A 24,946-nucleotide genomic window follows, 5' to 3' on the forward strand; every position below is an offset into this window, starting at 1 on the left:
TTCTGTCTCTCTCTCTGTTTCTCTCTACCTCTCTCCCTTCTCTATCGCTCCCTCCCTCTCCTCTTCATTCCTTCCCTTCCCCTATCTCTTTATATCTCTTTGTCTCCCTCTCTTTCTCTTACATTTCCGTTACATTCCGTATCGTCTATCTCTCTCTTTCCACTGCCCCTTCTCTCTCCCCCGTTCTTTAGGCCCAACATACATCATGCTTTTTTTCTTCAAAAGCAGCCCATTATTTCAATTTTTGTATGAAACACCTTGTCCAAAATACAGAAACAGAACGTTTCTTTTCTTCTCTATAAATAGAAAGAGACTAATTTGCACATTTTGGTATCATGAAGAAAAGTCTAAGACTTACAAGGTAGAATCGTCAAAATCGAGGGCCCTTCCCGTTCTCAACCGACGTAATGTAACTTAAAAACTGTACTTGTTCATTCAAATTTTCTTCTCTTAAAATTAACGCAGTACACTGATATGAATGATGACATGTTACATGAATGTATCGTGAAGCAGCAATGATGACAGTTTAATTTCTGATGAACCACATGTCAAAGTAAGCTGTAGAATCTTATTGCAAAACACATTCAATGGATATTAAACAGTTGATACATAATTATATATATATGGGACAGAGAAGCAAGGTGGAGGAGAGGGTTTTTACCAAACATCCTTAGTATCAACAAAGACCTACCTCCGGGTGGGGATATCCACCCTGATATTAAGTTGGTGTTACTAGAATACAAAATATGAGAGAAACAATTCAGTGAACGTTTGAGCATAAACCGATAAAAAAAATAAGAAAGATATGAATTGTTGAAGTTGGTTGAATATTTTCTTGAGGGAAAATAAACATTTTTTTGTTTTTTTTACAGAGCAAATGAGAGCGGAGCTCGCAACATACGTCACAGAGTTGCCAATTTATGTTTGATTGGTCCCAAGTTAAAACATTCCTAATCTTCTTATTTGTAATCGGAATTTGCTTAAATACTTTTACTGACCTGTTCGGCTGTTCCTCTCATTTTTCTGCTACTATGAAAACCATCTTTAAGCTAATCTTGAGCTCTGGTATGGGAATCGTATTTTGAGAGAAAATTGCTATGATTTATTCTGGGATGTTTATCCTGCAGTAGAACGGTTGTTTGCACCAGTGATGTAAAAACAAACGCACAAAACTTCCTGGGCATCATCTTCGATAAAAACCACATCTCCAATTTGCACAGTAAGTACATGGTGTCGGTCCTACTTACACGGATTCCCTTATCTTTCTATGCTCATTACTCAGCCACTAAACATTTTCTGTCACATTTTTTTGGCACAAGTCATTTATTTGTAATCTTGAACATTCAGCGAAAGGTACATTGGATTTTGTGAGAATTTATTTTCCAAATTTACCAGAACTCAAGTTTATCTTTAAATCAGGGTGGACTTTACCTTTAAATAAGTAGATGTTGCATAGCATTACATAATGGCTTATTAGCCAATTAAAATGTGTATACTACAACACATGCACTTATACAGTATAATGATTATTCTTGAATAGTATTGACTATGTTCAGGAAAGAATGATAAAGAAAAAGAGATACAGGGGAGAGACACAAAGAGAGGCACAAAGAGAGAGAGAGAGAGAGAGAGAGAGAGAGAGAGATAGAGACAGAGAGAGAGAGAGAGACAGATTGAGAGAGAGAGAGAGAGAGAGAGAGAGAGAAGGGGGGGGGGGCAATTAAACGTGTATATAGAGAGCAAGAGGTACAAACACAAAGTGTGCCTTGATCAGGGATTCATATCTATATACATCTTTTTATTTGTGGAATTTCTATGGTATTTTTAAGAGACAAAGAAATATAAAAATAAGTTTGAAAGAGCTATGACGGGAGGGGGAATAGCAATTGGTGTATCCAACACAGCGTAAACCCTGCCCCTCCACCGCTAAAAGGTCCAGAAGAAATGTGCAGTGGGTCTAATATTCGTGATTCTCACAGTAATTTCTAACCCCGCCTCTACTCAGGAGAGGATACCGCCGCCCCCATATTTTAATGTCATGCTACTTTAAACATAATCAATGAGGAAATGTCTTGATTTTCCTTTTACGATTAGGGCCTACTTACTATTTGCTCATGTTTAATTAAAGAAAGTTTGAGCAATAGTTATGGCCGGTTATTTAAAGCCATGTGGCAACACACTACAAATTTCATGCAATTATCATCTTGCAGCAATATCAGTTAATTTAAACAACATCATTTTAACCATACATTCCATTAGAGTCACAAATCTTTTTCGTGGATTAACACAACATTGTTTATGACAATACTACACGAGAAGTGACTCATTTTATAGTCACATTTGTTATTCATACGTCGATTTGCACATTTCATTTTTATTTTGAACATAAACAAAATGACATTTCCTGCAAACAGAGCTTTCACTTTGTGTTTTCTCGAGTGCAACCAGCATCTACATAGCGTAATATTTTGAATAATTATTTTATTTGCAGCGCTCAATTATTATTACTCGCTGATGCAAACCTGTACGTTAATTCATCACAAGATGTCGCCATTCATCTTCAATCATGGCTAACAACATCTTTTTGGTCGATTTTGTATAAATCTGTGATGGAGCGTTCGATGCCATCCACCGTCGGGGCTTGGTTCAGCTTCTGGACAAGCTCTTTGGCTGGTTCCAGGTCCGATTCCAGGCCCTGGAGCTCGAGACGGAAGACAAAGTCATAGGGCTTGAAGGGGATAGCAGGGGTGAAGCGCCTGTAGAGCGCCCAAGGACCCACTTGGAACTTGCCTCCGGTCGAGGAGGCGTCTTTGATGATGTCTAGACCGGTTAGAAGCTCGATGTCCTTTTCGACGTCAAGCGAGTCGATGTCTGATGAAGCCTGCAGCAAACAAGAGGATCAATCAGGAAAAACCTAAATAAATTAATCGATGAGAACCATTTTGATAATTTAATGGAGCACATTAAATATGAACAGGAGCATTTCTAGAACGAGGGAGTGTCGGGGAGACCCCATACCCATGTATCAACATTTTTCATCAAATCCCCCTCTCTCTCCCTATCTCTGCTTTATTCACCCCCTTCCCCCGTCGCTGCCCAAATACCCCTCTTAGAAAGCTACCCTGAGGGCTGATATGAGAAAACAGGTCTCCTCGTTAACAAATAAATACATAATACTACTAATAATAATATTCCGCTTTTATATAGTGCAATAATACGATGTCTTTATACCCCCTCTCCTTCCTCCCCCTCCTCCCCTCCTCCCCTCCCCCTCCCTTTCCTCCCCTCCCTCCCCTCTCCCATACCCACGGGATATCCCGATGAAGATGAACTCACCTTGAAGCCTGATATGAGAAAACATGATGCAGGCTTGGCGGGAAGATCTGGTGCGATCGCTCCTCCGCTCGTAAGAGACTCGTGATACCCTCCTAATGAAACAAACATGAAAGGGCATCAAAAAGACGAATGGACTATATTAAATCGAGAAGAGTGCTGTGCAGCGCCGATGGCTGCTCCCACAGGCTCTCCCTTTCTTGGCATGTTTCTAGCTGTCAGAGGAGACTTCTTATATCGATTTTTATACCAGATCATAGAGGAAGTGGTATAGAGAAGAACTATGGCTCCTGTCAGAAATATGAAGTCACCGTTTCTTTGCATTTATCGTTTGATTTTGCTGTCATTTTCTATCATCATGCACCAGTTCACCATTGGACTTCAACACATAGCAGTGCAGCTCCTTTTCATCCAATTGTGTTCTTTCAGACTGCCCCGCCTACCATTCTTTTTACTGGACTCTCAGAGGATAAGCTGTCTATTATCAACCTGGACTCTTTTGATTTGAATCAAGAGTCTCCCCATTTAGTCATGGCTTTGAATGTGAAGCTTATTCAGTACACAGCATTGTATCTTCACATCTTGCGTCCCATTGATGATGTTTGTAAACTGGACAGTGAAGTGTGCCTCAGGATCAAGTCTCTGCACTTATCACGTAAAACATGCACTGTTCATGTAGATCAACGTGGGTCATGTTTGAGATACTGGAAGGGTGGCAAACGACGACGATGGAGAAAACGTGGGAGGAGAAGTGGCAAATGTATAAAATGCCTTCAACCTATCCCAGTCGTGGTCTCTACTTCAGACCAATACCCATGGTACCGGCCTGTAAGACGTATATCGCCGCGTCCAAATCCGAATCTTATCTATCTGATTCAATCGCAGCAAACGCCTAGGTGTACTGCTAATGGATCTCGATCTGGTCAGGCTCGTCTCAGAATTGGACACTGGAATGCACGCTCCATGAACAACAAAACGACAATGATTTGTGACTTGATCATAAGCAACGACTTAGATCTTCTGATTGTGACCGAATCATGGCTGAGGGGAGGTCTTTATGATGATCCTATCATTGCAGACGTTGTAGCAACTTTGCCTGACTTTCATGTGGTACATGAACACCGCCAGAGTCGGGGTGGTGGTATATGCATCATATATCGCTCTTCTTTGAAAATCACTAGAGACTGCTCTACAAAATTCTCATCTTTTGAGCACATGGATATTCTGGTCCGCGTCTCTCCTTCTGTGGTTTTTAGGACATTTGCCATTTATAGGCCTCCCCCATCGTCTACAAACAAACTGACGTATGACAATTTTGTGGCAGATTTTCCGACACTGTTAGAATCTGTAACAATCGATCAGCATCAGCTTGTGCTCATGGGAGATTTCAACATCCATGTTGACGACGAAACTGACAGAGATGCTAGGAAATTCCTCGATATCTTAGACACATTTGATCTTCAGCAGCATGTAAAAGGTGCAACTCATCGAGCCGGTCATACCTTAGATCTCGTGATTTCCAGAAAGGTTGATCATCCTATTGTGGCCATGGACGTCGTACCAGGACTTCCTTCCGATCACTCGGCAGTCCTGACTACGCTCAATTTTGTAAGTCCAGCAACTTCCAAGAAGCGGATAACTTGTCGGAAACTTCGGGACATTGATGTGGTTCAGCTTAGGAATGACATACAAACCTCATTGCTTACACTTCCTACAGCCAAAGATGCATCTGACATGGCAGAACAATACAACATCGTACTAAAGGAGCTACTTGACAAGCATGCGCCTGAGCGATCAATACTTGTCACAATCAGACCAAAAGCTCCCTGGTACACCAATGAAGTTCGTGAGGCAAAACGATCTAAACGGCGTGCTGAGCGTAAATTGAAAAGTTCTGGTCTGGAAGTTGATCGTCAACTGTTCAAAGAGGAGTGTAAATCCTACAATGCAGTCTTATCTCAATCAAAATCTCGTTACTTGACCGACGAGATTGCGCAGTGTGACACCAAGCATCTTTTCCAGCTTGTTCAGACGCTTTCCCGCCCAAAGTCACAGCATCTTCTACCGGACCATGAGTCAGACATAAATCTGGCTAATGATTTTGGACAATTTTTCTACAACAAGATTCAAGACATCGTCACCAATCTTCAGGGGATTACTAGCCGTTCATCAGATTGTGAGGATGGAGTGACGACGCACAAACTCTCTTCTTTTGAACCTGTATCAGAATTGGAGGTGCAAAAGGTGATCCGTGAGAGTTCTTCTAAATCGTGCCGACTTGACCCAATACCAACTTGGCTCATGAAAGATTGTATTAATGAGCTTGTACCATTTGTAACTGAACTTGTTAATCTGTCCCTGTCTTCTGGAGAGGTACCTGCAGCGTACAAGACATCACACGTCACTCCTCTCTTGAAAAAAACATCTTTGGATCGAAATGAGTTTAAAAACTACAGACCGATCGCGAATCTTCCTTTCATCGCCAAGACTCTAGAGAGGATTGTAGCTGCTCAGCTCAGGACACACTTAGAAGACAATGGTTTATATCCTGTCATGCAATCCGCATACCGTCAGTTCCATTCGACAGAAACAGCCCTCTTGAAGGTTGCCAACGATCTCTTGTTAGCCATTGACAAAGGACTTGAAGCTATTCTTATTCTGCTAGACTTCTCGTCTGCGTTCGACACGATCGATCATAGCATGATGATACAACGTTTCTGTAATAAATATGGATTTGAGGGAGTCGTCCTGCAGTGGCTTGCCTCCTACTTGGAAAATCGATCTCAGGTCATCGTTCTCAATGGTGTCCAGTCCGAAGCATTTCCACTAACTTGGGGAGTACCACAAGGATCCGTTGTGGGACCGTTGGACTTTATACTCTACTCTGGTCCCCTCAGTGACGTCATAAGGTCCCATAAGGGTGTTGAACACATGATGTATGCCGACGACACACAAATGTATCTGATACTGAAGCAAAGTGAAATCGCCAGTGGGGTGGTGAGACTGGAGCAGTGCATCGCAGATGTGAAAGTCTGGGCTCGTGATAACAACCTCATGCTTAATGGTGCCAAGACAGAACTCATGCATATGACGTCAGCATTTCGAAAAGCCAGTGAGCTGCCAGATTTCGAAGTCGACTGCAATACAATCAATCCATCAAAATCGTCTATTAATCTCGGAGTCGGAGTGGATGACAAACTTACCATGAAGCAACATGTTCAGAAATCATGCAGAGCCGCTTCGTTTGGAATTTACCGGATCGGAAAACTCAGAAAGTACCTAGACCAAAGTTCTACTGGGCGCCTAATAAATGCATTTGTGACATCACACATTGATTACTGTAATAGCCTGTTGATAAATCTACCCAGCTCACATCTGACCAAACTCCAACACATCCAGAACACTGCAGCCCGTCTCCTCACACGCACAAGAAAGTACGAACACATAACACCTATTCTTCGTTCTCTTCACTGGCTCCCCATTCCACAGCGCATCCAATTCAAGGTACTGCTTCTCACCTACAAGGCCCGTAATGGACTTGCTCCAGTATACATCAATGGACTCATTTCACCAAAGGTGCAAACCTCCTCCATCAGGCTCCGCTCATCATCATCTGTTCATCTTCAACTATCATCTGGTCCTCGAACTCACACCCGCTATGGAGATCGTGCCTTCTCTGTATGTGCTCCTAAACTCTGGAATAATCTCCCCGTCTCTGTCCGTGAATCCCAACTCTTGACACTTTTAAACGTAGACTTAAGACCTATCTATTCAACACGAAGTAATTGTCCATCATCATACCGTATTTATAACCACATGTCCTATCTTCTTGTAATCTATTTATTGTCTAATGTACATAATTATTGCAGTTTCATTAATGATACTTAATTATTGTATTTACATTTTCATTTTTCATTATCATGTTATTGTTATACATTGTTAGTTAAGTAATTCGTCCAAATTAAGCGCATTGTTTATTTCACGTTTCTTGTTGATCCTTATGACATATTTAGTTTAACCGTACTTTTCATTTCACTTGTTTTGTAAAGCGCTTAGAAACTGTACTTGTATACCAGCGCTATATAAATCTTAAATATTATTTATTTTATTATTATTATTATTATTTATTATTATTTTATTATTATTATTATTATTATTATTATTATTATATGGGGATTAAAAGTTAATGTTTCATGCTCCATATGCTGTATCCAATTTTAATAACGGTAGACGGTGAGTCATACAATTGAGTGGGAAAATGAATAGAACACATTGTTATCACGATTTCTTTGTTAACGGGGAGGGGGGGGGGGCATATTGCAGTGATTCAGTGGTGGGTTAAGAGATCGGGGGGGGGGGGCACAAGGGGTACAAATATGAAGACATGTCTGACAATCAATGAAGAAAAGGAAGAAGATTAAGAAGAAAAAGAGGAACAAGAACAAAGAAAAAAGAAAGACAGAAAAGAAAGAAAGACAGAAAGAATAATGAACGAAGAAAGAACGGAAAAAACCTCACACCGTTTTGATGAGTGTTTTCACTCATCATTAGTGTCCAATGTAGTGTTTCAATTTTTGATTAATTTTTAAAGCAAAAATACAAATTTTATTGCAGAGCAAGTTGAGCTTTCCCGGAGGCTTAATCCGCCACTCTATGTGTGTATCAGTGTGTACAAACACAATCTGATCATTGAGAAATATAAACCGCTCTATGACTCTTTTAAAACGCATTTACCATTAAGATATTTTGCCTACACCTATTCTTTAAAAAAATAAAATAAAGTACACTATTATTTCCCAAACTTTCCAGAATATTTCGGGTGCTTTCCTCGCCTCTGTACACGGTCACTTATTTGTCACACGTGCAATTGTTTACAAAGCAATATGCACCCAGATGGAAGGATTGCTTTGTGCAACACACTGGGTTTGCACACTTACCAATTCCTAGTCTTGATTAGCTCCATCACAACCCTTTTAACACCGGTACATATTAATCTTGCACTGGAAACATTAAAAAAACGCTGAAGCCTTTAATTTGGTATATCGATCCTGTGATGATAAATACGATGTGACAGAGAGACTATTTAATAATAGCCGAGGAAAGGGGGACAGTGGCTTTCCCCTAGAGCCTGGAGTAACACAGGGCCCCGTATCACAAAGAGTTGATATCAATCGCAACTTATTTACGATTGATATCAATCACAAGTATGTACATAAGAGATAGGAGACTGCAAACTTGCGATTGATTTGGATCAATCGCAACTCTTTTTAAGACGGGGCCCTCATGTAGTTTTGTTTCATGTCCTTCTCCAGCACCCCCTACCACCCCCTCCCCAAAGGGGGAAAACCGAGGGAACGTACCTGGATAGTTTGTCTGTAGTCCAGGTGGACCATGGCTCTCCCCCAGAGCTTGGAGTAGCTCGGGTGTTGGTTGCGTCATGTCCTTGATCACTACCTGGTTCGTGTCGTTGAACGTGGCATAGTTCATGTATTTGAATTTACCTGTAAAGAGAAAACGAAAAAAAACCCAAAACATTGCTATCATTCTCTGCAGCTTTAAAGGGATAGTTGAGTTTTGTTGCAGAGGGCGCTACACAAATTTTCTTTTTTGGGGTGAGATAAAGAAAAACTGAGTGTCAAATTTGAAAGAACATACAATTTAAATGACAAAATCATCTTTGTTTGATCAAAATCGTTTCAGAGGCGGCTGAAATATCCATAAATATAACCATTTCTAATATTTGTGTACCACCAAGTATTAGATAATTTGAAAAAGCCGTTGAAAAAAACGAAATAGCGCCTGGATAATGATGATGATGATGATGAGAATGAGGATGATGTTGTTGATGATGATGATGATGATAATAATAATAATAATAATAATAATAAAATTAATAATGATAACAACAAATATTAAGTTTTGATAATAAAAGTGAACATAGCATATATTTTTCAACCGTCAGTGGCGCAAAAATACATCGAGGTTTCGGATGTAGCTTTCTTGGAGTGCTTATGTGACGTTGCCCCCCTCCCCCTCCCTCTCAATAAGCTGTGTTGCTGTTACTATAATTGCTCCATATTGTGTTGTTCAGTCGAAAAGTGTCCATCAATATGCACATTTTAATGTTAATGTGTGAAATGTGAAAATAATGTTCACCTTTAAGTATGAATCATTCTCCAGAAAGTATAGAGGGAGGGAACCTAATATGGCCTGCGTGTTTCTAATATGATTGGATTTGTACAATTCATGCAACCTCGTCATGTTTTCAAATCAAGATCTCAACAAACACCCCCTTCTCTCTCTCTCTCTCCTCTCTCTCTCTCTCTCTCTCTCTCTCTCTCTCTCTTCTCTCTCTCTCTCTCTCTCTCTCTCTCTCTCTCTCTCTCTCTCTCTCTCCCTTCTCTCCTTATTCCATCTCGATTCGACCGAGGAGGGCGAGATCCATAATTCCCGCGCTTTGAATTGAGTCACGTCTTGAGGATCGAAACGCGACCCGATCACAGTAATCCTCATTTGATCCCAACTCTGAGTCATCCCATTGTCTGGAGAGTTAAGAGCAAGGATATTCTCGAGAGGAGAGGAAATTCCCTTCTCGAGCTAGCTTTCTATCTCTCCATCTAAGATGTAATGGTGACAGCAAGGATGTCATTAATACGTCGAATGGTACAACAAACTTGGCAAAGGCAGTTGTTTTCAAGAAGTAAAATTAAAGTGCATTTTTAAAGTGAAATACAATTAATTGCATTGATTTGATTTAATCTATTCATATATACGTATACATACATAAATACCTACATTCATATAGACATCTTTTTCATAAATAAATTACAATTTAAAAATAATCAATCAAATGTATATACATGACTGGATCGTCGTACTAATTAAACTAATGATTGATGTAGCTCTTTCTTCGTCAGATTCATCTGAGTTTCACCGTAAGCACGCCCCAAATAGAAAATAAGTATACAAATAGTACACCCACTTGGAGTCTTGCTAACTAGAGCTTGCCTGTATTTCAGTATGATATGAATAGCCTCATCAATATATCAGATGTCTTGTATGTTGTGGTTCTCAATAATCTTGAAAACATATTTAATTTTATGGATGTTTCTTTTCTTGGGACCTGTTAATAATAAATGGACTACAATACTTGGAATTTAGTCTGTGGGATGGTCGTCAAGACCAACCTTTGTTTAAAAGATATGCATACAATTTGAATAAGCTAGTACATGATTATTTTACTGGGCCTTCCATGGGTGTGTGTGTGTGTGGGGGGGGGGGGGGGGCTAACTCTTGTGTTGGGTACGAAATGCTAACGGTTGTCCGTTAATAACCAAGTGGTGATGGGAGGAAGAGGGGCGTAGGTTAACTTTTAACCATGCAGTGGCACAGGTATAGGGGATGCTTCCCCCACCCACATCGGAGGGGGGGGGGGGGGACAAAGGAGAAAGAATAGTAGAAGTAAGAAAGAACATATAATGATTATACAACTTTTTTCCCGCACTCCTGACCCTTATTTTACAGCCCCAATCTCTCCTATTTAAAGTCATCCGACTTGTAAGAACGATGATCCTCCCCACAACAGTGCCCCTAAATAGGCCTCAATAGGCCAAACATTATGGCCTGTCCTACCCAACAACATGCAATGTATGCAATTCGAATTCTGACTATTGAAATACAATTATTCGTATACAGGTAAATGAAATAATTTCTAACAAGACACTTTAAAACAAAGATATGTGCATTACATTTCGAAAACGGTCTATATTACTCAACACACGTTACACTACTGCTTTTTATAACAATCGGACTTTACGTTTTATTCTTTACGTGATGATGTATTACATCATGTCATAGGAGATGGCAACGATCAGATACATTTCCGGCTGAAGTTGTGTTTTGTTTTTATTCCCAGGTTCTGCATCAGGGTTGATGGACAACTTCCGATTTGGCACGTGTTGAAATAGTCGTCTTCCTGAAACGCGAAGTAACAGCTATGTCAGCAGTGGCGTAGCTACCTTCAATACGGGGGCACATGCCCCTATCGAATTTTGAAAATGAGAAGAGAGAGGGAGAAAGAAAGGAGAGCGGGGGGGGGGGTCCTGAATAGATAGTATAATCTAATTTAACACCTTTTCTCATCAATGCCCTTTAATTCGCATTTCATCCCGAATAAGATGGGAACACATAAAAAAATGATGCAGTTGGCCCCCAATGTGTGGACCCTCGCTACGCCACCGTATACCAAGTTCCGTGCTGTACGTAAGATAAGTAACTACATGTACCAGACAGGACCTGATTGAGCTATATCACCCCATAGAGAGAGATACAAAATGGGTTGGAGGGGTTGCCCCCCTTGAGAAAAGAAAAAAAAACATGCAATCCTGTTTGAACAATCACCCCCCCCCTTATCCCCCTACATGTCCCATTCAGGAGGAAGGCGTCATCGTCCATGCCACTCTATTAAATACTAGAGTTGTTATGATACGCATCTGTTCATAATATATGTGCCCACAATCGTCTCAATTATGTAACACATTCTCACTGTTGCTTTCTTTTGGTTCGTGTTTAATTGACGGTCCTGGTAATGACTTGATTAGGCCAATATGTCATTTTCGTTATGTAATCTAATTGAATGCATAAATCTTTGTGAAGTGCCTAGTAACAAATTATTTCATTCACCTATTGCGAATAATTGTATTTTAGTAGTCAGAATGCCAATTGCATACACTACGTGCTGTTCGTAGGGCAAGCCATAATATTTTATTAAAGGGAGGATTTATGTCCCATTGGTATTTCCATGTTCTGTCAATCGGGTACTGGGTTCGAGGCTCCGCGCTAGCGTCAGCGAATGAGACCTGTCAACTGGTCGTTATGTACATGTACAAATACATTATTTGCATTCTGAGTAGTGAAGTAACAAGAAAATCGCTCATCATTATTCCTGCTCTTTTCTTTCAAATGATACATCTTAAAAAACAGTCCTAAATCAGGTCCAAAAGCAGTGTCGCATGGCATGTGTATGGATAGATTCTCGCAATGATTCTTCCCAGTGTTGATATTCCTGGCAGGAATTAGTTCCTTGAAATGCTAAAACGCCATAATGGCAGCCATGCTAAAGCCGGGTTGATTATTGTGGAACGCCAGGAGTGTTAAGTCTACATACACTGTACAAGAATCCACTCTTGTTATCATTACTATATTTATGATTGTAAAATTATAAGAATCGTGTACTCATGTACAGATATCATATTATAATTCCCGATTATTATCATATTTTTGAAACCCTTTATTTACTGCCAATATAATGAACCTTAAATAATTTTAATCAGGAACACACGCAGACGTTATTTCGCTGGTGTTCATTTAAGCCTCGGTCACAAATGCCATTACGAACTGTACGAACGCCGTACGAACGATTTCACAGACAATGAAAATTCGGGAAGACAATGGAAAAACAGGGAGATTCGTACGTAATTATCGTTCGTACGAACCTTTGTGACCGTAGCATAACATGATGAAGAAATGTCATTTTGACACACATGTTGGATTCAACTACAGAATATGCATCTACCAGAATCAATCAATTCAACACCTCGAATCGTCCCAGACAAACAGAAAATTAGCATAACTCCTCGCCCCGTGACTCAAACGTCTGCGCCCTTAAGCACCTCGATCTCGCAACCTTCCCATTATTTGCATGTCAGACGAGAAAGTAAGACACCCCTCCCCTCCATTCCTGTCCCCACGCCGCAAGGGGATCACGCTTACCCTCCGAAAGGCGACAGAACAAAAGGATGCGGAAAGAGAGGGGCGGATGTTATCTAGTTCCTGTTGATAATGATGCATGCATACGATATACATAATAATGTGATTACCAGGGATTTAATTCTCCATCAGATATAATCCTTTACAATATTGTTGAGATTTAAACCTATCGGTATCATAAATTTCATGATCCACTGATATCCTAAACAAGCTGAATGCTGAGTAATATTTGCATAATGTTTAATCGTAGCGCTGCTAAATAGTGAATATGAAGGGCTTGTATAGGGGTATCATTGTCAAAAACAAATAATCTAATGAAATGATTGAAAAGGGAATATACAGGCTTAGTTTAGTTAGCCCCTAAAATTCCTCCAATTAATTTACAATTTACATGGCATTGTCCTATGAACATCAAGAAATATTTGTTCTTGATAATTCCAAAGTGGGGGCAGTAACTGCAAAGAAACAAACAAACATTTATTTTAGATTAATGCTACGGCCACAAAGGTTCGTACGAACGACAATTTCGTACGAATCTCCCCGTTTTTCCATTGTCTGAAAATCGTTCGTACGGCGTTCGTAGCAGTTCGTAATGGCATTTGTGACCGAGGCTTTAGGGACAACAATTAGAACTCTTATGTTTTTGCTCCTGTACGTTAAGTGTGACAGGTGTCCATAGGTAATGGAAAATCTATAATAATCACAATTTATTCATTTTGCATTTATGTTATAAAACACGACTTCGATAGTATGATCAATAACCAGAATATTACTTTCTGTGAAGGGTTGGCATTCTCTTAAAGAACGGTTTTACATGTAGGCACTTGCAACATGTACACAATTATCTCGGTTCATATAACAGCCCTCGTAAAGAATTGTTCTTATCATCAAATTATTCACTAATGTCCACTCCATGACCACTGTTTCAAGGAAGACTGTCTGGTCAAACAGTCAAGTTCTCCCCCGAGCTTCATACAGCTTGCTAACAAAATAAAATGGAGTTTTGCATGTCTGGCGATAAAAACCCTCACTAATCAATACAACTGTCTGGCAGATAAAAGCCTCAAGCTTTCAGCCAAATCTAAAATCCTCTCCGATTTCATCATCTCCAAGTCATGAGCTCGACGATGAAGCACACTCCACCTCACCGCACGCGACTCGCGCAGGGGAAGGGGTGTCTCCAGGGGACGTCGAAGTGAGGGGGTAAGTCCCTTCTTAAAAAATTCTGTCTTCAAATATACACTTTGAGGTAAATTCATTACCATTGTTGGCATTTTCTTAGCCTTGTCCACTAATCTTAGAAAGTAAGTGACCTTTTATCCTTTGAATCGTGAGGAACTTTGCTAAAAATTTGATAAAATTGTAGGACTCATTTCTCTTTCTTCTTTTGAATATCTTTTCAGTACATTAAAAAGATTCTTTTGGCGAATGTGATTGGAAAATCAAGAGAAGTTGAGAATATATTGTTGTTGTTGTTGCTGCTGCTGCTGCTGCTATTGTTATTGTAGTTTGTTGTTGTTCTACTCTAATCTATTTGGTTGGAAAATTATTAACTAACTTAAAATTGAGCCGGTTCCGCCTTTTTACAAATACGAGGATCTAGGATTTAAGTCTGAATTTTGTCTGTAGGACGGTGAAGGATGCTGGGATTTTTGGAGTGCCTTGGAGAATGTGTCTGAGCTTCAAGAACGTTTCGTATCAATGTTAAGTATATCAAGGGAAGCACATTATGGGATGAGTAAGCCTTTAGAGGTAATAATCTGATAACTTTTGGAAGACATTTCATCAGGTCTATATCATATCGATGATGATGTTGATGATGATTGCGATGATGGTGATGATGATGATGGTGAAAATCGTTATGATGATGATGTTGATGATGTTGATGATGATGATGATGATGATTTGTGATGAGACGTATTATCTATTTTATCTTGTTCCCTGCTTTTCACTCTGACCCCACCCCTCCCATTCCCCTCTTAATTGTACCTTAGTCTGCGATCCCTATAGTCATGGGGGAATCCATGATTTTATGACTAAAGTTTGCTAGCAAAATAGGTATATATATTCTTTATGTTTGAGCCACATTCGAAAATATATTGTGACAAAATTGTATTTAACAGAAGATTATACAGAAGATTATTGAAATATTAATAAAATAAATTATAAATTATAACAAATCATATCTCATTGAAATTGAAAACCATCATTCATATCTGAGATGTCTGAATGTCAGTTTTGATTTCTCTCAATTCGTTATATTATGGTCAATAATGTTCTGGAGGACATATTAATAAAGTAGTTTTTATTAAACATGTACTTTCATACACAGCCCATACATACACCTGCTCATAAGGTTTATGCGCTCTCGTGTTTAAGCGAAGGGTCCTCCTCATGTTGCCTCTGTCCCATCTCGATTTAAAATGGATGAGGTAGGCAGTGGGTTGCCATAGCAACGCCGTTCGGGGCATCACTATTGATTAAGGATGACAAGAAGGAGGGCTCTAGACACCGGCCTGCTTCAGTTCTTGATTGCTTGCATTAAACAGGGCATGTGTGGCTGCAAAATGACCAGGATATATCCATAGATTCAATTTTGTTATTCAGACTGGGGAACCCCCTCACTTTCTTGTAAGTTCCATGTTGGTTTCGTGGTATAGTGGTTCATTCACTTGACTCTCAATCTAAGGGTTGAGGGTTTGAATTCCAGCCCGGCACTAATGTCTTTTGGTAACACATCAATCCACATTTGCCACTCTCCACCCAGGATTAAATGGGTACCTGGTAATAGCTGGGGTAATAATAGTTGCAAGGCCCAGCAGGAACAGCAGTATTGACACTGATGTGGCTACTCTTGGTAAATAAGACCAAAATTATGATGTCTATCATTATTATTACAATTTTTATTATTACTATTATTATTATTACTATTATTATTATTACTATTTTTATTATTACTATTGTTATTATTACTATTCTTATTATTACTATTTTTATTATTACTATTATTATTATTGCTATTTTTATTATTACTGTTTTTATTATTACTATTTTTATTATTACTATTTTTATTATTACTATTTTTATTATTACTATTATTATTATTACTATTTTTATTATTACTATTTTTATTATTACTATTTTTATTATTACTATTATTATTATTACTATTTTTATTATTACTATTATTATTATTACTATTTTTATTATTACTATTATTATTATTATTACTATTTTTATTATTACTATTATTATTATTATTACTATTTTTATTATTACTATTATGATTATTATTGCTATTGATATTGATAAAGATAGAAAAAGAGTTCGTATAGCATGTTAATAAACGGGAGCTCCCCCACAAATGTAGAGGGGTGCACCTATTGGATCTTCCCCCCAAATGATGATAATGATATAACTTAAAAAAGGTATGCGACCCTGGTTTCAAGGTCTTAATTGTAGCTTATTGGGGCACTTACCGTCTATCATTCTCTATAATAATTCATGCAGATGCATGGTGATTTTCTTTGTATATTTTTACTGAATTTCTCCCCGGTAAAAAAAAAAGCTTTTCCCGTTCATTTTTAAAGAGTTGTTGTAAAGCACCATTGAGAATAATTACTACAACCAGTTGCTTACATCATTTTTACAAATATCTAGGAACGCACTAATAATAACCACACGTAACGTTCCACGGGGCATAATAGAGAAGACAAAGCGAACCAAAACTAACATTCTATTCAAACATTGGCTACGCTGCCTTTAACCGAATACGAAAGATTGCTCTATATACCTCTGATTATAATTTCATTTGTGAATTGGTCTACACATAACTGTGCACTCATTATGCGAGCACATTTTGCCAAGAGCATAGTACATTGAGCAGAGGAAATTAACTAAAAATATCCTCTGGCATTTAAAAACATTCATGCGGGGCCGGTTTTTTCTTTCTTCAGACAATACAAAAAGATACTGCCTCCGCTACCGGAAAATCGCTCTAGAAACTGTGGTCATGACGTGAAATGTTTGAAAACCGCAATTAGGGTATAGACTAAAAAGAAAATAAATGCGAAGCTATTTCGAGGCTGTTCTCTGAGTGGGGAGTTTTGAGGTAAACAAAAAACATGGAAAGTAACGTGCACCTTGGATGCAGGTCGTCGACTCCTGATATTTTGTGAGTCGTAGATAATTATTTCGCTTATGAATGATAAAAAACTGTCAAACGGGTTGAAAATTCCACCACGTTTTACTCCATTTTGAGAGAATTATCTTGACAAAGACTAACTTAATCTGGTGTAAAGCGCTTGATTGAACGCATTTTTGATTTTATTAAACGCAAAGTAGTATCATTCTCTATATGAAAATACAAATAGATATCTGAATACATATCAGCTCTTAAAGAATTCTGTAAATTGTATGTGCATATCTATTTTAAAATACAATTATATTAAAAAAAGATATTGATTGAAAGTGAATCAAATTATAATCGGACAATGTGGTAGCATCGCGGACTAATGTATGACATTGTACGTACCTGCACATATTTGTTTGGAAATATTTTGTAAAAGAAGACATGTGGGGGCAATGGTAGGGGAAATGAGTGAAATTCCTGATGGAATGTGAATTATCATCAAACATATATATTTACCCTTTCTGTCGATCCCCCAACACACACACATACGCATACACTGAAAAGGGTTCCAATGCCCATGGCAGAAAAGAGGATGAGAAAGAAAATATAGATGAAAATAGGTGAGATGTAAATAGTTCAAAGAAGAGAAAAGTTCAACGTCAAGTGCTCGAGTAGTATTGTACTATTCTCATGCACTACAGTATTACACTGCTTCGCCTGCATTCCAGCATGTCATTGAAAACTTCCAACAATGCGAATAAAGGGATTTACCAACCCTAGAGGGCAATGCTAACTATTAGTCCCACATACCTGTCCTTTCATGGTCGTCATAGGTGCACAAGATGGGGCGATGGGGCTCTATACCCCCTCCCCCTCCTCGGCCCCTATTCAATTTGAAGGAAAAAAAAGAGCTCTCAGTTAACCTCACACTCAGACAGTGAGGTTTTGGGAAGAGCCTCATATTCAGGGATCACGGTGACTGGACATGTAATATTTCATATACATATAATGCATTTCTATCTTTTGATGAGGAAATAACATTTTATAGTCATAATTCTGCTCGCTTGACTCGCTCAATCGTTCTCAGAATTTAAAATCTGTAAAGTTGATATTCAGGGAAGAGATGCGCAAGCCCACCTGCGACGAAAATCTGGTAAATGTGCCACGCGAAAATACTTTAACTTAAAGGGCGTTGATTCTTTTTCAGTTAGAAGGTAGGGGTGGAGTGAGGGCAACGCATTATTTGGAGCTAGGGCAACAGCGTAACTAACTTCCCCCTCTGGCTCTATAACGATGCACCGCTTTAGACAGTGTTTGACTTAAAAAACGTACTACTCCTTAAGATATCAAGATATTAAAGGTAAAGACCAGTATTGGAAATGTCCCAATTTCAAAAAATGAAATGGAATCTCTCATTACCAATCATGTGAAAGAATATGTTTTGACTAATACATGATGATAAAAAAATTGCCGGGAAACCGCCTACTAATTCATATATTTGGTAAATTTGTTTCTCTCATGGTCTGTGAGAGATATAGGGTAGTCCCATATACATCTTTCTGTGTATAGTGCTTGTAACTTTACGAAGAATGGGCCAAATTTCTTATCATTTTGATGATTCCAGAACCTTGCAGATGCTAGATGCTAGATGATCAACCTTTTCTGATCGATTCCACAACGTTTCTTTCACAATGCAATCGCATGACCATAACTGGTCTTTACCTTTAACTACTTCAAATAGAAATCGAAAAACCGTTAACTGGCAGTCTGGTACTAGTTTCAGCTTCTTGGTCGCAGTATCCTATACAACTTATAATATCTGCAGTACATCGCTTCATTCAGGTTGCTTATATTCCTTTTCATTTGGGATTTTATATATAAGTCTGACAAATTTGGGGCTGCCCAAGTACATGTACATTACCACCCCTCGATGTATACATTTCCTACCCGTTTATCAAATGATGAATACGCCCGTGATGGGGGCTCCATATTCCGAATGTTAGTTTTCTAATTTATATTTAGATCACATGACTGTCATATACGAGAGAGCTTTGTAAGTTTCACTGAACCCCCCCCCCCCAAACAAAAAATAGCAAAAATAACATGAAATTATGGACCTTTGTTCTAAAAATGTTGTTACATCAAGTAAAGGGGCCAGTCTGTCGTGAACCTTAGGCTAAACGAAATTTGGGGGACATCGAACTTATTATTGCCGTCAAAATAAAAATCAAAGATACCATTTTTTAGTCAAGACCCCAAGCAAGTCAGGGTATAGGAACTCGTCAAGTCGAAAAGGCCGACCGCAAATCTTCCAGGGCTTTCGGCAAAATTCAGGGTCTAGGGCCTTTTTTTACAGCCTTGTGGGCAAAGAAAAAAGAAATATAAGGCCCTCCCATCTAATTTTTTTTTATCTATCATTTCAAATTGCATCTTGGCTCGACGGCTGTTGTTCAATCCCCTTTCCATGACTCGGTATGTTCGCTATACGCCCCTTGATCTCAATATGTTCGCTATACGCCCCTTGATCTCAATATGTTCGTTATACGCCCCTTGATCTCAATATGTTCGCTATACGCCCCTTGATCTCAATATGTTTGCTATACGCCCCTTGATCTCAGTATGTTCGCTATACGCCCCTTGATCTCAGTATGTTCGCTATACGCCCCTTGATCTCAGTACATCGAACTTGGAAATGTTTCCTCATGTTTTTCTCTATGCTCGTCTGAAAGATAAGTTTACAGATTCCAGCCCTGCGGGATATTTGTTTAGTATTGTACTATGCATAGCACGATGTGTGTGCTCTAGTGCGTTGACATGGTCGAGGAAGAAGGAAAAAAAGAATTTCTTGAAACGAGTTTCGATGTCGCATTTCAAGGTCTTGAAAAGCTCTCAAATCATCAGATGTTTGATAAATGGAAATAATCGAGGCTATCACCTTATCCTAGCGGATATTTCAACAGGGGTGCCGCAAGACGTCTGTAGGGGTGCTGCGAGAACAATTCAGTTATATGAAAAAAATTTGAATAACCTCAATTTAATGAAAACAGAATCACTTTGTATTTTCATGAGGAAATAACATTTTAAAGACAAGATAGGAAAGTGTTTTTCTTCATCGCTCGCAATATTTATAATCAAGATTATTTCAGGCAGCGAAATGCCTGAATACCTCCATATTTGGGCAACAAGGTCCCCGAACATCATCCTATTTGACAGTGATGGACCCAAATACCTTCATATTCGGGCAGCGAGGTGCCCCAATATATCTTATACTTTCAATATTTAAATAACTTTTCACCTCACACGTTCCCTTCGCTCGCCCGCTACACGTACATGTAGAAACGAGATAATTTTTGAACAACGCGACGCTCGAATATCTTCATATTCGTTTGTGGAGATGACCGAATGGATATTCCTTTTGTATTCATGTATTTGGCAGCGAATGATACTTCTTATCTAGTGTGTTTTTAATACAAAACACAATATTTAAGCCATATCAATTTTTTTTTGCTCGTTCGCTTCGCTCTCTCACAAAATGGATAAAACTAATCTGTCTGTGCGTGTGTACATGGCACTTGGCCCGTACCAGAATGACGCAAAATGATCTTCTCTGATGATTTCGAGATTGGGGTGATGCGAAACTTTTTTATCACTAATAAGGGTACCATGACTTTAAATAAAGTTGACACATGTTGTTTTCTAGTAGACAAGATAAGAATATGTATGATGATTGTGCTAATAGATGCATAATTTTCGTTAAATCCAATGGTAAATGTTACGGGTGATGTCCTTTACGGCGGTTTGGTTCATTTTAATCGTCCGGAGGCACAACCCCCCCCCCCCCCATCATACCTCCAATAAACATGTCGCCGATTTTGGGAGTAAAATAAAATAACATTTCGTATTTTCCCAGTAGATTTAAAGCACACTATCTCCGCTGAAGAAAAGAACTGAGTGTGAGTAATGTTTTTTGTTTGAATAATTTGTATATTCGAATTGATAATAATTCATTTTTCACGATTTCGTAAAAATTCTAAAACCCTTGTATTGTTAATAGAATAAGTATTTATTCAACAGTTTTTGAATGTTTTTTTTTTTTGACGTTATGTAAATTTTTATCACATCATTTCGAAAGAGCCTGAAAAGTGCCGCCTAATATTTGAACGGACCTTAACACGGATTTCGAATACACATACGCAGTGCTGACAAAAGAAGCGTGAGAGCGAGGGGCGAGTAAAGGGAAACAGGCACAATTTCAGACGTGGACAGGGGCAGAGAGATGGAAAGAGGAGAAAGGAAGGAGGGAGAAAGTCATTTCAAAAGAACATTAGTTTACCCATCAGCTTAGTCTAGTTTAAAGATCAACTTTGAAAAAAAAAGGGGCAATAGCGATTAGCGAGCCAATTTGACGGGTGAGCGTACTTCAAGCTTTCATCTTTTATCAAAAGAGTTCATTTATTATATCGCCGCGCCATCCATCTTCCTGTAAACTGCCACGGGGTAGGTACAAATGCTTTGTCAATCTTTCCCACTCATCACGATAACTCAAAATAGTGCAATGTTCTCTCTCTCTAAATCATTCGAGCTTTTATGAGATACTATTTTAATTCAATTTCATGCATATTTACCATGATATCATTCTGTATGCTCGGGGGTAACATATAAGACCTTTTTATGTGATACTCTTTTGTCTTCGAAGAAAGTTATGTCAACATTATTAATTCATATAGGAGCTAAATGTCCTAAATGTTACTTACTCCAGTCGATGTGCATGATAAGTGCAATACAAATAAATTCTTGATTTATTTTGACGGGTATTTGATATACACCTGTCGCCTTCCTCAAAGTTAATGTTCTTTTCAAAAAATAAAATAAAAAAAGAATTGAATTATTTGATACAAATTAGTGAGTTGACTCTGGTTATAATTCTTCATACAAAATCGTTTTGATAAAACAGTGAGAAGGTGTACAGAAGAGCGAGGAGAATGAAGAGAAGAAAGAAACGAGGAGGAGAGAGAGAGAGAGAGAGAGAGAGAGAGAGAGAGAGAGAGAGGGGAGGGGAGGGAGGGGAGGTGGGGGGGGGGGGGGGGGAGACGAGAGAGCAAAGATTATTGGATAAGAAAAAAGAGAAGGAGAAACTAAAGACAATGCATGGAGATTAGACTGTAAGGAAGGGGCACAGGGGGAAGATATTAGGAGGAGGAATGATAAATGAATTCACAATCCAAATATCATTTATAATCCTTGCTATATCAACAAGATTTATATAGCAGTTACCTACAATTTTGTCTGCTTTATAGTGCATATTTACGGACAATCAATTAACAATTATCAGTATGTGCAAGCCTTTGAAAGCTTGATATCTTATCCGCAGGAATTGAAATTAAATGTTATCGGAACTACACAGGATATAATTATGTGAGTGAGGATGAAGGCCTATCACATTTCACCTAAAGTTCACTCCATGCGACCGATATGATCACAGACGCTTTATATCTGAATGTTGCCTACCACATTATTTGCACATATTGTGTCTGTTTATATTCTCCTCTCTCCATCCCGCTTTCCTTAAAGGGGAATTCCACCCTTTGGTTTGAATAAAAACAGAAAAATTAACAGAAACAGATTAGTGAAATATCCGATTAAAAAGTAATACATTTTTTAGGTTTTCATCAGTGAAACACAAAATGGCAACACTGTGACACGTTATCTTGCGAGCTCCTCTACAATTCGCTTTGTACTTTAATTTGTATAAATGATCATTTCTTAGTTATTGACGACTGAATATATTTGTTTCACACAGGGGTTGTATAAAAACATTTTCGGGATGAGTGTATGGTTGAACATGTTCTCAAAGTTTTTTAGTACAGGGCAAATGGGAGTTGCAAAATTGTTCTGTTTTTAATCGGTCTTTAGCTCGAACTTTCACTGATTTGTTTCTGTGACCTTCTTGCTTCTATTAACACCCACTTAATATCAAGGTGGACCCCCCCCCGCCCTTTAGCACCCTCCCTCTCCTCTACCTCATCATTATTATCTTTATTATCTCTACCGATAACCAAAAGGGCCTTTACTTCGGACAAAAGGGAAAGAGAAAGAGGGGTGCATGGGAGACAGACAGACAGAGAGAGAGAGAGAGAGAGAGAGGGGTGAGGGGTGAGGGGGGGGGGGGCGACACAGCAAAATGCATGAGGGGGCCTATGCGCTGGTGATGTGCATGGATTCGAACACCCGACCTCCTGCTTGAAAGTCAATTGCTCGTGACCTGAATAAATGAATGAGATAACCAAACCGATGATGATGACGGTGAATCGTTAAAAGCAGAACCATTATCTAGGCAACATCGGATAATTATAATAATTTGTTCAGTATTGCAGTGTAAATAGAAACAACATGAATTTTTATAAAACAAGACAGAAAAGGAAGAAGTAAAATATCTTAATTTACCATTCGGATCCACATTGCTATGTAGCTGTGTTGCCACGAAATAGTCTAGCTTTTTGACGAACTTTCCCAGGTTATGCCATCCATCTACGAAGGTCGGAAACGTCGGAGGCGGGTCGACCTTCTCGTAGAAATTGATCACCACGGCGTAGTTATTATTTCCTGACATGATGCTCTTTAGAATTTTCTAAACTGGAGGATTTGAAAGAGTCGTAATAAAAATCACAAGATATCGAAGGCGGGAGACGTTCGCGAAGACGAAAACGATGTGCATCCGCAGGAGATCGAAACTTCTACGTCAAATCTTTTCAGGTTTGTAAATTGGAGGAGTGCATAAAATTGTCGTGGAACGTCGATCACATGTGCACTGTTTACCTCCAAACCCCCTGCGATGTGGAAGTGTTTCTTGACAGGCAATTTGATGTCGTGTGCTCTGGCTGCAGTTCCGCGCGAACTATCACACTAATGAAATCAACCTTTTCCGGAATACTATTGTGCGTCGCGCTCGCGCGCCAAAGTTCGTCCGATCCGAGAGGGCATAAATAGCGAAAATACGCGCGCTTCTTTGCGTTTGTTAGCTTTATATTTCAAGCAAACAAGTACATTTGAAATTTGCTTCTCCCCTTCACAGTAGCACATAGTGCCAGAGACGATTTGCCCTAATAAGAATGGCAAAAAAGGTAGACAAATGGGGAGAAGAAGGATTGTACGGTAATATAAGATATATACACTATATAAGGTAGTATTAGCAGAGGATGCGGAGCGACTTCCAAAGTGGGGAGGGGGGGGGGGGGGGGGGGGGGGGAGGGGGGGGATTGAAGGTCTGAAAATTTAATTGCGAGGGAGCAAAGCGAGCGAGGAAAATTTTAAAGATTTGGGAGGTCGTAGTGCAAAAAATTACATTTTATGAAGAGGAAAAACCCAAATTTGATGGGCTTATAAGCACATTCTCATAACGCAAGACGGAAAAGACCTTTGATAAGTTACATTTATTATAGCATCTAACTACGAGCGAGCTTTGGGGGGAAATTGCTCTTAGTCGCTTGAAATTAGGGGCACGTTTAATGATCAGAGGACAAGGGGACACTTATCGAAAGAGTTAAGACTAAAAGTAAAACGATTATCTCTCAGAATTGAATAGGGTCATTTACAAGAGATGAAAAGGGGCACTTATGAGAATGAAAAGAAACTATTTTCATAGATGAAAAGGGGCATTTATGAAAAGGGAAAGGGGCTCTTTTTTAAATGGGGGCACTTATCATAAGGAAAAGG

The 24,946-nt window shown here is 38.9% G+C and overlaps 1 protein-coding gene across 1 annotated transcript; it reads right to left on the bottom strand.

The window, feature by feature from the left end:
• Nucleotides 1-1,678: 1,678 nt before the first annotated feature.
• On the bottom strand, nucleotides 1,679-24,118 carry LOC756131. The gene is made up of 4 exons (XM_001193611.4): nucleotides 23,678-24,118; nucleotides 8,694-8,834; nucleotides 3,337-3,428; nucleotides 1,679-2,881 (listed from the first exon to the last, which is right to left on the bottom strand). The coding sequence occupies exons 1-4, from the start codon at nucleotides 23,841-23,843 to the stop codon at nucleotides 2,561-2,563; spliced, it is 720 nt and encodes a 239-aa protein (XP_001193611.2). The 5' UTR covers nucleotides 23,844-24,118; the 3' UTR covers nucleotides 1,679-2,560.
• Between the last annotated feature and the right edge of the window lie 828 nt (nucleotides 24,119-24,946).

This window comes from Strongylocentrotus purpuratus, unplaced genomic scaffold (assembly GCF_000002235.5).
Source record: "Strongylocentrotus purpuratus isolate Spur 01 unplaced genomic scaffold, Spur_5.0 spur5_scaffold_17, whole genome shotgun sequence".
Lineage (NCBI taxonomy): Eukaryota > Metazoa > Echinodermata > Echinoidea > Camarodonta > Strongylocentrotidae > Strongylocentrotus > Strongylocentrotus purpuratus.